Source organism: Nannospalax galili, unplaced genomic scaffold (genome assembly GCF_000622305.1).
Source record: "Nannospalax galili isolate Female #2095 unplaced genomic scaffold, S.galili_v1.0 scaffold472, whole genome shotgun sequence".
Classification (NCBI taxonomy): domain Eukaryota; kingdom Metazoa; phylum Chordata; class Mammalia; order Rodentia; family Spalacidae; genus Nannospalax; species Nannospalax galili.
In genome coordinates, this window is record NW_008331487.1 from 570,662 (window position 1) to 586,065 (window position 15,404).

At 50.7% G+C, this 15,404-nt stretch overlaps 1 protein-coding gene across 1 annotated transcript in view; it reads left to right on the top strand.

Moving 5' to 3' along the window:
- The window catches only part of Ndrg1 (N-myc downstream regulated 1), a 47,224-nt gene that overhangs the window by 25,956 nt on the left and 5,864 nt on the right, over window positions 1-15,404 (top strand). Inside the window, exons 6-14 of the mRNA XM_008826463.3 lie at window positions 2,358-2,420; window positions 3,094-3,154; window positions 4,553-4,639; window positions 6,407-6,463; window positions 9,301-9,404; window positions 10,998-11,054; window positions 11,814-11,865; window positions 12,904-12,951; window positions 13,949-13,984. Of these exons, the coding sequence (XP_008824685.1) occupies window positions 2,358-2,420; window positions 3,094-3,154; window positions 4,553-4,639; window positions 6,407-6,463; window positions 9,301-9,404; window positions 10,998-11,054; window positions 11,814-11,865; window positions 12,904-12,951; window positions 13,949-13,984 (565 nt within the window). The remainder of the gene's footprint in view (window positions 1-2,357; window positions 2,421-3,093; window positions 3,155-4,552; window positions 4,640-6,406; window positions 6,464-9,300; window positions 9,405-10,997; window positions 11,055-11,813; window positions 11,866-12,903; window positions 12,952-13,948; window positions 13,985-15,404) is intronic.

Here is a 15,404-nt window from a genome sequence, read left to right on the forward strand (position 1 = left end):
CCATTTTTATGTATATGTGTACTGTGCATGTATGTGCATGTGCATGTTTACGTGTGTCTAGGTGCACATGCATGTATGTGTACACATGGAGGCCCAAGGCTGATGTCAGGTATCATCCTCAGTCATTCTTCTACCATATTTATTGAGGCAGGGTCTCTCAGTCAAACCCAGAGCTCACCATTATGACTTGCCCCATTAGCCAGCTTTACCATCAGGAGGCTGGAATTATAGGTGGTCTGCTGTGCCCACTTAACATTTACATGTGTTCTGGGAATCTAAACCCTGGTTCTCATGCTTGTGTGGCAAGTGCCTCAACCCTTGAGCCATCTCCCCAGCCCTTGAGTACATTCTAGCATATATGGTGTTTGTAAGCGTCTCTACCATCGGTCTCCAGGACTTCTTCCCATCTCAAGCTGAGACCGTGTCCACTAATCTTGGTTAGGCTGCCTTGAGACAGATGCACCCCACCTGGGCAAGGTAGAGCTTGGAACAGACTTGACAACATGGCTAGCCAGAAGAGAGACCTAGGAAGAGAACAGAAGAAGAGGGAGGGAAGCTTCTGCGGTATTTCTGTGCTCCAGGCCCCAGTGGCAAATGCCATTTTTCACTTAATCCTTACCAGCCCAGTGGTCTATGGCTGGGTTCTTAGCTTTATTCTTGTGAAGAAGCTGAGGTATAGAGGGAACCTCACCAACCCATGCAAGGTCACACAATGGGGATGGGGAGTCAGGCTCTGACCTCAGTCTGCCTATGTGAGGCTCTATGGGACATCCAGTACCTTGACCAGGGTGCTCACCCTGCTTGTGTGTCCCATGTGGCCTTTTCATTTCCACATACAGCTATTGGGGTTGGGCTTGTCAACCCTACCCATACCTGATGCTGGATGGAACATGTAGGACCAGGTTCTTTCCCTGGTTTACAGGCTTCCCAAAGCAGCCCTATTAGTATCATTTACAGACAGAAACCCTTTTTATTTGTGTTCCCAGTTCTTAATAATTAACCTTTATCAGAGAAGACGGGGAGGGACACCTAACCCCTCAGGGCCAGGCCCAGGAATAAAGACCTTATTTGACAATGGGGTGCAGTTAACTGTTAACCAGCTGATAAAACCAGAGCTTAGTCCCCTAAGTCAGCCTGGGCAACTTTCTGAGAGATGCAGGGTCACACAGAAGCCCTTACTCCCCAGAGGAGGTCTCTGATGCTCCCAGGCCTGGGCCCCACCCCAGGGACTTCTGTGAAGTTGATCTGCAGATTCAGATGTAAGGCGTGTGCCCCCAAGTTCACCAGGTGACAGCAGCCTAAGGTAGAACAGTGTTAGAATGGGACATGGCTTCTTCCTGCTGCCTGGACTTAGGGCTGAGTGACATCCCTCACTGTTGGACTACCAAAGCAGGATCTGGGGCCCCAGCTGTCTCCTCCTCTCTCGAGTATGCCTTCTATTTAGGAGTCTGCCACCCTTTTATGGTTCACCCAGCCAGGAAGCTGGCAGGAAACAGAAGCCTTGGCATCAGTGGTTTTGACATTAGTGTATTTGAGAGCCACTGGCTCCAAACTGAGCTATGGCCACTTGCAAAGGAATCCTGTATCTTTGACCCTCCTTTCTCCTAAGGTTCTTTCCAGTTCAGTGGCGTCAAACCATCCAGGCCTCTTCTGGCTCTTTCTATGATTTCTACACATGCTGCCTGCCTAGGATCAGTTTTCTCATCAGGTTCCTATGCTGTCTTAGTGTTACTTCCTCTAGGAAGTCCTCTCTGACCGCTTGAACAGAGCAGGTCTCCCTACTCCCATGTCCCCAGCTCGTTGGTGTCCCTTCACAGCCCATGTCACACATCACACTCTTTCCTGGTCTCCTGCTGGCTTGTGTACTGGGCCATATCTTCTTGGCTCCAGTGGTCTCCTCATCAAGGAGAGCTGTACTCATGTGAGCAACTATAGCTACTGTGAGGGTCAAATCCTTCATGCCTGTTCTGGATTCCTCTCCCTGAGGTCACAGTTTTGAAATGCCATCTGGTCTGTGTTGCCTCTGTTCCTAGTATCTTAGCCCCAAAGCCCAACAGAGGCGGGGCCCTGTTTCTGTCATCTTTTGGGTCTGAGTGGTCAGGTGGCTCCTGGGGAGCTGATAAAGCTCGTATTGGACTTGGATAGGGAAAGTCATAAGTATAGTCACTCTACCCAAGGAAAGAAGGGAGGGGAATTAGTGTAGAATGGCAGATGAAGGGATGGGGGGTATTATGTCTGTTGCTCTGTGGAGGGGCTGACTGGGAAGTCTGGTTCATGGGTTCCAGAACATTCCAGTGTGGGTGACCTCTATTTCTAAGTGTCTGGGCTCAAGAGCTGTCTCTCTGTGTCTCTCTCAGCTACATGTACCCCTCAATGGATCAATTGGCTGAAATGCTTCCTGGAGTCCTTCACCAGTTTGGGTAAGAGTGAGGGCTTTCCTCCAAGGCTGGCATGGAAGGGCAGAGGCTAGCCTGCTTCTCCCTTGACCTTGCATGGCCTGATCACTAAAATGTGGGTTGGAGTTCTCAGATGGATCCAGAAAGGAGCTCACCATGGTTTGTACCCTCAGTTTCACCCCACTCTGCCTCATATGACTGTAGCCTCACTTCTTGAGTTCCCATGGAACCTTCTGGAATAGTGTTAACTGAGAGCATAGCTTCTCTCTCCAGACCCACATTCTGCAGCCTCTCCTTGGGTGATAAACCTCATGGTTCTGGCCAATTGGTTCTCATTCCAAATTTCAGAATCCAGAACAAAGCTTGGGGCATGGGGCAAGGCAGCACCCTAATGGGCCTTCCTGTAAATGTTCGGTGTCTTGGAGCCTTGGCAGGCTACAGCAGGAGGAAGAGAAACAAGAGGGGTGAAGCCGTCAAGGTCATGGCCCTGTGGCTCATAAAGCACAGTTGCATTCTGGGCCTGAAAGCACATCAGGATAGCCTACCTTGCATGGCATAGCCAAGCTTGTCAGCACCCTCTGCCAGGACACCTGGTGGGGATGGAGCTCCTAGGGAGTAGAAGTGGGGAAGGTTTAAGGGGTGGACAGGGCTCCATCATACCTTCCTTTAGTGACCTGGGTGTTCATTTGGTTTCTAGGTTGAAGAGTGTCATTGGCATGGGAACAGGAGCCGGTGCCTATATCCTGACCCGATTCGCTGTGAGTGCCTCGGCATTTCATACAGATTGCATTAAAAAAAAAAACTGTTCAAGGGCAGGGGAGGTGGCTCAGGAGGAAAGAGAGTTGTTCTGTGCTGAGGACTTGAGGATCTGAGTTTGAATCCCAGGCACCCATGTAAAAAGTTGGGCATCATAGGTATAAGTACTTGTAACCTCAGCTTTGAGGGCTGTAGACAGGTGGATCTGGAGAGTTCTATAGCCTGTCAGCGTACCCTAAAAGGCAAACTTGCAGTTCAGTGAGAGACCCTGTTGTAAGGAAATAAGGTGGAAAGCGATAGAAAACATCCATATCTTGCTCTGACCTCTGAATGGATGTGCCCATGTGTGTACACCTACACACTCATGTGCATGCACCCCTCCCTCCATACACATGAAATACATAAATGAATACAACATAAATAGTTAGCATGCACCCCTCCCTCCATACAAATGAAATACATAAATGAATACAACATAAATAGTTAGTTTGAAAAGCAAAACAGGAAAAAGAAATGTGTCATACCCTCATTTCCCAAGGGAGAGACCTAGGGCCACCCATGGCATGTGCCCCATGGGTACCTTGCATGTACCTCACGAACACAGTTTTGCCCTTCCTGGAGTTGAAATGTCACAGTGGACGGGGCTTTTGGCCACTGATCTTGCTCCCTGAGCAGGGAAAGCAGGTAACTTCTCCTGAACACAGATGGTCTTGCCCTTCCTGTAACTGAAATGTCACACAGGGTGGGGATTTTGGTCACTGATCCTGTTCCCTGAGCAGGGGAAGCAGAGAGCTTCTCACTCACAGCATCCTCTGCCCCTGCACTGTCTTACAGTACTCACTCAGGGCTCTGTCACCCACGTCCTCTGGGATCCTGAGTCTAAATCGGAATCAGACACATGCTAACTAATAGATCCCACTGTTAGCACTGTAGAACTTGTCTTAAAGTGACTCATACTCTTCAGTTTAACAAGTATTTGGGGAAACCTGATAAGTGCTACACCACATCAGAACTCAGGGGTGCTGTGAATGAGTTCACCAGCCTGCCCATCGGCTCCGAGTGGGCGCTGGAACGGTCTCAGGGAATCCTTGATGCACAGGTGGTTCCTAGAAATAGCAGAGCCACAGGGCATTTTGGTCCCTTCTTACTCAGTCAGTGGCTGGGATATTGGACCACTGGCAGCTGGGGAAAGTGTGGATGCTTTTTTTTCTGTTTCTGTGGCTTCCTCCTGCCCAAGCTCTCAGAAGACATGATCCACCTTCAACTGAGCTGGAACGTCAGCTCTGCACTGACTGTGCTGGGGGTGGGCATTGATGTATGCTCCATGGTTCCTTGTTGGCCCTGTTTGTGTTGTTGTTTTCTGGTCACTTGACCAAAACTCATCTCCTCTCCGATTGCAGCTCAACAACCCCGAGATGGTGGAGGGCCTGGTGCTCATGAATGTCAACCCCTGTGCAGAAGGCTGGATGGACTGGGCTGCCTCCAAGGTGAGGCTGGGTGAGGCAGACAGGTGGGGACCCAGCCTCTGCCTAGAGGAGCCTGGGAGCCCCAAGTTCCCTCCTGGCCCTGTTTCTGCACTGTCCCCACTTCCTGTCCCCAGCCAAGAGAGCAGCTTTCATCAGCTTTGCTTAGGCTAGCAAATAGAACCACTACCATTTGCCACTCAGGTCAAAGTAGCTCTGGCCTGGTTTGTGTTCGTTCTCATTGATCTTTCAAAATTGATGACTGCTTTTAGTTTTTCTGTAAAGTCCCCAGTTTTTCCAAGGACAGGGAAAAACCATTCCAGCTGAGATAGGACAGAGCCACTTGGGTTGGAGTGATTGGTATCTTATTGGGAAAATGGTTTTGCCAGGGTTGGGTGGATGTTGAGACAGAGGGTGCAGGCTGTGCCCACCCCATTCGTGTTCCTGGAACATCATTAGAGCCTCCAGGAGCCCTGCCTGTAGGACAGTCTTGAGGGGAACCCCTTGTTGGGTTTTATTTTATTTTCCAGTACAGGAAGGGGCATTCCACTCGGCCCAATTGGCTCCTGATGATCTGCTCCGGGCCAAATGAGGAGGGCGCTAGACTCTGGCCGAGATACACTCTGGTCTTAGTGTTTGCCCCGTGTGCTGCCCCCTGGCCTTGGAGAACAGCCTGAGTGTCTGGGGGGCTCTTGGTGCGTCAGGCGTAGGTGTCAGAGCCTGTGATGCTGCCTTGCTTCACTGTGGCCTGACCCCTCCAGTTACAGACAAGAGGCCTGAGGGACAGAGGCTTCAGCAGGCCCACTTCAGATGGCCAGCAAGGCCAGCCTAGGACCCCAGGTCAAGCATGCCTGTCCCCTATCGATCCCTACCCAGGCTGGCTACCTGCCTTATATTTGTAGAGCACTTGGGGTGATACAACATTTATTCAGTTCCTGTTGTATACCTTGACAGTTTGGATTTTGTAGCATACTAGCATGTATACAGCTCCTACTGTATGTATAGTCTTTTGGAGGCAGTGTGGGAAGTTAGTGAATTCAGTGACCTTAAGGAATTCACCAAACGGAAACTAGTTGGAGGAGGGGGAACAGCTAGGGGATTGTGTAGGAGGAGCAGTCAGGCTGAGTGGATCCCAGGCTGCTGATAGGAAGGTTAATGTATGTCAAGGTGTTGGGTGCTCTGTGCTGGAGACTTGGTGAGCCTTCAGTGCAGGGAAAGCTTGGCCTAGCCCAGCCAGGGTTCAGCCCCCATTTGCTGTGCACCTCCTTCATGTGGGAGCTCCAAGAGGGAGGAACTAGATGGGAGACCCAGGCCCAACCTGCCGGACCAGGAGGGGAAAGGGGGCAGGAACCACACGTTTCCAGTAAGGCAGCTCTCTGTCAGCTAACCCTCACAACCAGTGCTTGAGGAAAGGTTTAGTCAGGCTCACGGTTTCAGAGGGTTAAGTCCACGGTCAGCTGGCCTCCTGGTGAGACACATCATGGCAGTAGGCTATGCATGACAGAGCAAAGCCATTCACCTCATGGCTGGGGAACCAAAATAAAGCAGATGTGATCCCTACGACCAGAGCACCCCAGGAGGATTTCCTCTGGAAGCTCCTTCCACTTCTCAGTAGTGCCATGCTGGAGACTGGGGCTTTTCCACACAGGCCTGTGGGGCACATCCCAGATCCACACTGTGGCCAGGCTGTCCTGGAGACCTGAACGAGGCCCATGGAGCCCACAGGTATCACGTTGACCTTGACTCTCTGCTGCTGAGTCCTGACGGCTGATCTGTTTTCACCCTCCACAGATCTCAGGATGGACCCAAGCTCTACCAGACATGGTGGTGTCTCACCTCTTTGGAAAGGTGAGTGGTGTGTTCTGTGTCCTACTGTCCTTGTGAGCTTTTAACCACGTGACACTCAGCACAGGACCATGTGGGCACAAGATACAGTCAAGAGGTTGCTCAGGCTGAGGTCTGTGAACTACTGTGAAGTATTGAATCCATTCAGACTCTATTTTTCTAAAACTTGGTGGTTTTTTTTTTTTTTTTAGTCTCCTTATAAGAGGTTGCTCAGGCTGAGGTCTGTGAACTACTGTGAAGTATTGAATCCATTCAGACTCTATTTTTCTAAAACTTGGTGGTTTTTTTTTTTTTTTAGTCTCCTTATAGCCCCAGCTGGCCTAGAAATCACTATGTAGATGAGGCTGACCTCTATCTCATAGAGATTGGTCTGCATCTCTCTGTCTCCTGAGGGCTGGGATTAAAGACATGCACCAGTACACCTGGTTACCATCATTTTTTTTTTTGAGAATTATGTACATTTATACAGTGTGTTTTGATTGAATGCACCCCCAGCCCCTGCCCCCAACTCCTCCCAAAGCTCCCTCTTACTTCATGTACTTTTTTTTAAACCACTGAGTCCAGTTGTTACAACCAGTATGAACAAGAGTTCAGGGCCTTCCCAGGGAAGACAGACACCTACCCAGGGCAGCATTCCTCTGGGAGGTTGATCCTCCCTCCCCAGCAGCCATCAGCTGCCTGTAGCTCCTCAGTTAGGGGTGGTACTTCGTGAGAAACTGTCTTTGTTGAAGCCCAGTGTGCTACACAGATTGGAACGATCACAGCGACAAAGATAACACAGTCTTCCATCACCCCCACATTTCTTTGCAGTCTTGGCTGTCTTCTTCTCACTCTTCCCAGTAACCTGTGGTCTGCTTTCTGTCACTGGAGATTTGTCTGTGAGTCCTGCACATCCTCAGCAGCCGGCAGGCAGCACACACGCCCCTGACATGCTGCGGCTCCTCTCCCTTGGTGTGGTTATGTTAGAATTCCTGTTTTTGGGCACCATCATCCATCCTATCTCAGGGCTGTGTAGTATTCCACTGGACGCACCACAGCTTTTCTGTTCACCTGTTTTGAGCCTTTATTTGTAGCAGTTTAGAGTTGTTATGAATGAAATATGCAAGGCATATGTTGGGAGGGGTCAACTGTGTTCAGGTCGACTTGTCAGGATTGGCTCATGAAGTCTGCCGAGGAACTCTATGACTCTAAAGTCATGTAGTGAACATGACTTTTTCCTTTATCTTTTTTTTTCCCATTTTTATTGTTTGAGAATTTTATACATGCACGTGATGTGTTTCAATCAGATCCATCCCCTTCAATTCCTCCTCATCCCCCAGCCACTCTTCCTTCCCACTTCATATTCTCTTTTTTAATTTTCAAAATATTTTATTTATTATTTTTATGTGTATGACTATTGTCCGCATGTATGTAAGCACACCCATGTTATGCAATGCCGACAGAGGTCAGAAAAAAGCATCGAATTCCACTGGAACTGGAGTTATAGATGGTTGGTAGCTGCAATATGGGTGCTGGGAATCGAACCCAGGTCCTCTGCAAGAGCAGTCGGTGCTCTTAACTGCTGAGCCGTCTCTCCAGTCCCCATATATTCTTTTTCAAACCCACTTATTCCACTTAGTGCAGCCAGCATGTACCTGTGTGTGGGGCCATGCACTGGAACATGGGTAGCCTCTCAGGGGCAGAATCCCTGAAGAAAACTGGCTCTCCCTTCCTCTGCAGCCCTCAGTTGCCAACAGCTCCTTAGCCAGGGGTGGGGCGTCATGAGTCCCTCCCATCCATTCTGGATTTTTGCCTGACTTGGTTTTTTTTTTATTGAGCTTTAAAATTTTCATACATTTCCCACTCAAATCCAGACCCCATCCCCCATCCACACCTCCCCCTATCCCCCCACTGAATCTTATGCACTCTGCCATACATGCTGAGTCCTATTCATTCAGGTGTTTATACCCAAGTGTCCTTCAGTGTAAATGCGTCCACTGGAGTCTAGTCAGCCCACCCAGTGGTCGTATGTAAGTCATACTCCTTTCTGACTTGGTTTTGGTAAACACAACTTTCATTCTCAGTTTGTGGGTGAGGAAATTCAGACAACAGAGGCTCAGTAATTTGTGTAAGATCTGCCAGACAGGGAGAAGCATGGTGGGGATTTGAACCTGTGAGCCTGGCTTCAGAGTCCACTCTGCTAAGCTTCTGCCCTTGCCTGGCCCTTATATGAGCTGAAGGCAGAGGACTCTTGCAGTGTGCTGGTGGCCAGCCTGGCCTCTGCTGGCCTGGCCTCTGTCTCTGTCTGGTGTCATATCTGTAGCCTCAGCCAAGACCCACAGCCGTGAGGGGGGATGTACTCGTCTCTCATCAAGTCCAAGGTCTGGAAAACCCCTTTGGGTGCCCAGACTCTGGTGATGTGAGGTTTACTGGGTGCAGCTTGTACCATTCTCCACTGCTGAGCTAGGGAATGTGACCCTTTGCCACCCTCCTGAGTCCCAGGGCAACACAAGATGCCCTCTGTCAATGTCACCCCTGGACTTGTAGCTAAAGCCAGGTGTCTTAAAGCAACTGAACATATCGTCTTAACAGGTCAGCGCACTTCCGCAGGGGGTCTGTCACTGCTTAGTCTCCTTTCTGCCCAAGTTCAGTGGCCCTTCTGAACACACCCTCCCCCCGCCCCCGTGACAGGAACAGGTGTACGTGAATTGTCCCTAGAAGCAGAGGTGCTGACTTTAGCTGAGGCAAGCTGGGCCTCCCACAGACATTCAGATTATCCCTGGCTCACTGCTGCCTCTGCCTCAGCTGCATGGGGTTGGAGAGTGGTGACAAGCCTCATCCTGTCCCGTCTGTCACCACAGGAGGAGATGCACAACAACGTGGAGGTGGTGCACACTTACCGCCAGCACATCCTTAACGACATGAACCCCAGCAACCTGCACCTGTTCATCAGTGCCTACAACAGGTATGTGCCCTATGCAGGGTAAGCTCTGCCAGGCCTGGCTGAGTTTGACTCCCTTGGAAGGCTGGGAGTGGGCGTGAGGGGCAAGGACTGTGAATCCCCAGGTTCGTAGTACAGGGCTTGGGGAGGACATGGCCATGCATATAAGGTGCTCTGTGCGGATCTGTGCTTCTACCCATACTACAGGGCCGGATGAGTGGGACACAGCTGTGTAGTCGGAGCAGAAGGCTGAAGCATGTACCCGAGGCTGAAAAGCTGCCATGGGTAGGGCTAGGCTACAGAACAGAGCACTGTGGGAGTGTGGAACCCCAGGTGCTCCTAGGAGGTAGATTTGTCTCTCCAAGGATAGAAGCTGGGTGCTGCTCAGGAGTTCTTCTGGGGAGGCAGCTGCACAGGACCAATAGCATCAGCCAAAGGCTCTGGAACCCTCTTGGTACACTTGCTCAGCCTGCCATGGCATCTCTGTCACCAAGAAAGGGACCAGGAATGAGCCCCACAAACTTGTGACCTAGGATAGAGGCCTGGTACTTAACCTTTAGAAGGGACTTCCTGAAGTACATTTGCATTTGTAACAAACTTAGCATCCGTAATGGACTCTTGGTATCCTCTTCCCACAGTCCTGCCAGTGACCTAGTATAGGGATCTGTGACAGTCCTGCTGCTGTCTGGGGAAGCAGTTCAGGAGGTCATTGAGTTAGCAAATCCACACCAAGAAGAGGGAGGTGTGCTCCTGGCTAGACAGTGGGGATCACAGGAGTGAACTGGTTCTTCCCCAGCAGCCTGTGAAGAGGGGCTGTTATCAAGGCAAAGCACGGAGAAGTTTAGTCTTCTAAGCTAGGAATGGTACAGTGTGGTCTAAATCCTGCACGGCTAACTTCAGACCCTGAGCTTCAGAAGACGTCCTCTGTAAGGGGGCAGGGAGGCAGGAGCTCATGTGCCAGGACAGCGTCCACATTGGGCCTCTGCTAGCAGGGTGGGGCACCACTGGTGGCTTTGTGTAGAAGAGCAGGTTCAAGTTGTAAAGAGATGCCTCACCTTGGTGAGGCTTCAGTTGCTAAGAGCAGGCCTCAGTTAAGAGTAGAGGCCTGGAGGCTGTTTGGGGGCTCCTGGGTGGAGGCTCTGGCCAGGGGCACAGGTAGGCAGAGACCTCTACTGAGGACCTTTATTCTCCTATAAAAATACCATTAACTTAGCCAGGCGTGGTGGCACATGCCTGTAGTCCCAGCACTTGGGAGGCAGAGGCAGGCGGATCTCTGTGAGTTCAAGGCCAGCCTTGAACCACATAGTGAGTTCAGGACAGCTGGGGCTACAGGGAGACCCTACCTCAAAAAGACAAAAAAAAATACTATTAATAATTATAGCATGTTTGGGGCAAAATGAGGAGGGCTTTGCTGGAAATGCATGACTCCTGGTGACCCTTAACTGCTTCTGAGGATACCAAGCAGCTATGGGGGCTTGAGAACCACATGACCTCATGAGGATGGAAGGTGGGTGGTCTTCTAGAGTGGTCCATGATAAGACCTCCTGGGGTGGTGCGATGAGAGCAGGCATCTCAGGGTGAGTCTGCCAGTACTAACCATGTGTGTGTTGCCTGCAGCCGGAGGGACCTGGAGATTGAGCGGCCAATGCCTGGAACCCACACAGTCACCCTGCAGTGAGTGTCTTCCTTTCACCATGCTATTGGAGCTGCTGTGTCTCATTCGTGGCTGGGGGCAGGGCCTACTTCTGGCTATGAGCAATCCCACACCTGGGTGGGACCCACAACAGAGAGAGCTATCTATGTCTTGCTCAGGGATTCAAGTGGGCCCCGCTGACCCCAATTTTTCCCCATGTAGCGGTATTAGCTCAGGGTGTGCCACTGACCATGGCTGGAGCCCTCCAACTCAGAAGGCTAACTAACTATCCTTGGTAAGCCTGTACAATGGCAAAGGCCATGCTAGAGTTCTGCTTTCCAAAGCCTAGGGGTGAAAGACATGGTACCCACCACAAGAGAGTCCTGTATACCTGGTAAAGACTCACAGCTAACAGAGTACACTGTGATGGTGTCTGTACGTAGTCCCAGAATGCATCATGCTGTCTGACACTTGTGAACTTGGCCATGTCATTTTCTTTGTCATTCATGCCATTCTTTATCTGTCTCGATTACTAGAAAATTCCTGTTCCTTCTTCCCCAAGGAGAGAGTGCTTTAGAATAAGAACATTAGCATGCAGAAATCATTGGGCTGGAATTACACTAAGGTATAAGTGACTGATAGTCCATTTTATCCAAAGGTCAGAGGATACTGGGAAAGTGGTATAGGGAAGCAAAGGGTACCTAAATACCATTTTAGAATCCTGCTGCAGCCCAGTGGGTCTGGAGTGTGAGAAGCTGGAGATGGATGCTGGGCTGACCCTCCTCTCTCCCCCCGTCCAGGTGCCCTGCTCTGCTGGTGGTTGGTGATAATTCTCCTGCTGTGGATGCTGTGGTACGTGTCAGGTCATCAGGCTGCATCTGCTTGCCTGTGTGAAGTCCCCCTGACCTCCCTTCCTGGTGGCCCCATCAAAGCAGGGAACATTGTTTAAATGCAGTGTCAGTCTTGGGGTAGAGCTCAGTCCAGCTCTCTCTCCCTGTGGCCACCAGTCCTGGCTGCCTGACCATCTGTGTCCCCCACCCTCCCACTTTCCATGAGCACTTCAAACCTCACTGCATGATGGGTTCCTGGCCAGGGATTCTCAAGTCTCCTGGTGGTAGATGGACCTTTCCAACTGATAGATAAGCAGGACTGCTAGGCAGCAGGGCTCAGGAGGAGCTTTATACCTCACTTCACCCCTAATTCTCACTGGTGATGCTGAGGAGGTGCAGAGATGACACCTCCTTTCTGACATCCTCACCCCTGGGTGGGGGTGCATGACATAGAGACTGTCCGTCAGAGTCCTAGCCCGGTGACCAGCCTGTGCAGTGCAACTCAGGCAAATAGGGATATGGCCCATGAGGTAAAAACTTGTGTGAGAAAATCTAGAACACATCAGTAGAGATAGATCTTGCACCAAAGGAGGGACAGTTCTATTTCATGCATTGTGAACATTAAGCTTAATCCCAGATGCAGCCTGTAGCCAGCTTTGTGGATGTGACTTCCTAAGAAGAGAGATTGCTAAAAGTGGGGCTACTGAAAGTGTGGTGTCTGTGCAGCAGCTGGCTAAACAGGGCTTTTCCTGCGGCTCAGCTTCTGTATTCCTGCTGGTCTGCATAAAACCCTTCACAGAAGCACATTCTCCTCATTTTATTTATGGGAAAACTGAGCCTTAAAGAAATGAACTGACCTGTCTCAGAGTCACAGAGCTAGTAGTGGCCAAGCCGGGCAGCCCAACGCCACGTGTGTTTAACCCCAAAGCCCACTTTCTCCATGCCCAGAGGAACACTGGCTTTTCAGATGGAGGGGTGAGGACATGGGAGGGCAGAGGGGGAAGGCTCTCTGAACTTTGACTGCAGGTCAAGCACTTACTCAGTTCTTCCCCTCGCTCAGGTGGAATGTAACTCCAAGTTGGACCCCACGAAGACCACTCTGCTCAAGGTACAAGGCAATAGTGGAGATGCTGGCATGGCTGAGACCACCGCCCCCAAGTGTTCTGCAGAATTGTGCTGTGTAGAACTGTTGTTAGAGCCAGAGAAATAAGGATTTAGAACTGGGTGTGCTATGCACCCCTATAATCTCAGCATTAAGAAAGCACAGGCAGGTGTGTGAATTTTAGACCATCCTAGGCTATATAGCAAGTTCTAAGCTAGCCCAGACCATGCAGGGAGACCTTGTTTCTTAAAGCAAGGAAGGAGATAGGAAGAAAGGGAGGGAAGGGAAGAAGGAAGTTTGTGGGCAACCTGAGGCTACAAAGGTAAGTGGTCCATCCCTGGGACTGGACTTCAGGGGTCTACATACTTTTGGCCATGGAGCTGGGGAGGATGGACTGGGAGCCCTGGGCAGGGGTCTCCTCTCACAGTGAGGTGAAGACACACGTACACTAACTCTGCCTGTGTAGTGAGAGGCTATGGGGCTGGGAAGGCCTCCTCCAGCAAGGCCTCTTGGGTGCCGTGCACTCACTGACTTGTGCTGGGATGGAGGTGTTCAGCAATGCCACACATGTGATCAGGTCCCTTTTGACACCCAACACTGTGTGTGGTAGCTGTGTCTGGATGCCCCCTGGGCCCAGGGTCCTTTCCCAGAGTCTCCTGCTGGGAGTACTGTGGGGGCTGGACTCCAATCGTTCACAAGGCTTCTGTGACCGCCAAAGTGGCACAGTGGAGTCCTGTATGCTCTTGGGGATGGAGTGGAGTGGTTTGTGGGGTCTGTGACTGCATGTAAGTTTCAAGGATTGGTTGCCAAAGAGACAGTCTGATGAAGGATACAGCCAACAGCTGCCTTGCCAGGTGGGGTGGTATGCACATACCCATAATCCACCCACCCAGAGCAGTGTCGGGTAGGTGCCCCTGGGACCAGTCTCCTAGAGTAGATTGCACAGCCATGGCCTTGGCTGTGATCTGGGTGTTGGATGCTAACCAGCCTCCCTCCCTCCTAGATGGCAGACTGTGGTGGCCTCCCGCAGATCTCTCAGGTGAGTGAGGCACACATCCTCTGTGGCCCATGAGCCCCTTTTCCTCATCATTTCTGTTAGTACTGGATGGTGGCGCATGCACGTATTCTTCATGAACATTGAGGACCCAATAAGAAGCAGCTTTGGGGGATCAGGTGACTCTGGGATTGAAAGGCTTAAGAGGTTTGCCAGGTGGACCTGACTTGGCCACAGAATTAGAATCTTGGTGTCCCTTCCCTAACCAGGGGCCCCTGGGGGGCTCAAGACCAGGACAGAGGGACAGAGTGGATATGACACTAAATTGTATATATACACGTGTGTGCTTGAGTATATGTATATGCTGATGTACATGCATATTCATGTGTATATATGTATTACATGCATGTATTCATATGTCTGTGTGCATACATGTGTACATGCAGGTTGTGCATATCTGTATGCCTGTGTGCATGCACGTGTATGTGGATCCATTTGCCTAGATGTACATGTGTCCCATAACTCTGTATCTGTATAGTTTGCTTGCTCTTCTTCCTCCAGCTCCTGGCCTGCCCCTTGCTCTCCTTTTCTGCTTTCAACCAGAACTGACCTTGCTGGGGCCAGGATGTAAACACTGGTGGGAGCTAAGCTGTATCTGTTTCCCCGAAGCCAGCCATAAAGGCCCGATTCCCATGTGACTGCCCTCTCTCCCCTCCAAGGATAAATGTGTTTGTAAAAAGTGAAACTGCACCCTTTCTGTAGTGCTCAAAAGTAGGAGGAATGGGCATTTCAGCTCAATGGCACAAATGGAAACTGAGGCTGGAGAGGAACAGACACTGCCTGTGGTCACCCAGTGGCACCCAGCTAGTCCACTGTTCTCATACAGAGTGGGTCCATCCCGAACAAAGACATCTTTTCTCTCTGCAGCCCAGCCGCACCCCACTTGTTCCTTGTTTCTAGGGTCACACAAATCCCAGGGAGCAATTTTTTGCATAGCCAAAGGTCACTCAGCTCTTTGCAGTTGATTGACAGGAGTTGGTACACATGTGGGGTGGGGATCACAAGACCTCTGCCTATGGGTGAGCCTATGCAGTGATGGCTTCATGAGCTGGGATCAAGGGAAGGCACTGATGTACTCTTGGTGGCACTGCCTCAACTTGGATTTAATGAGTCAGCCAGTGGAAATGGTGGCACTGAGGTGAGCTTGGTACTGCCTGCTCACTTCCCTGAAGGTCACCTAGTTAACCCATCTAATGGTAACTGCCATCTGCTCATGTGACCACCCCTCCCTCCCTCCCTTCTCCCATCCATCTTGCTTGTCCATCAATCCTATTTTTATTCTTCTGCTGATACATAATCTGCCCTTGTCTTTCCCCTTCCATCCTTGTGTTCTCCTTTCAAGCCTTCAGTTCTTTGCAGGTTGTTCCTTGCTTTTCCCATTCTGTTCATCCCCCTCCCCCTCCCT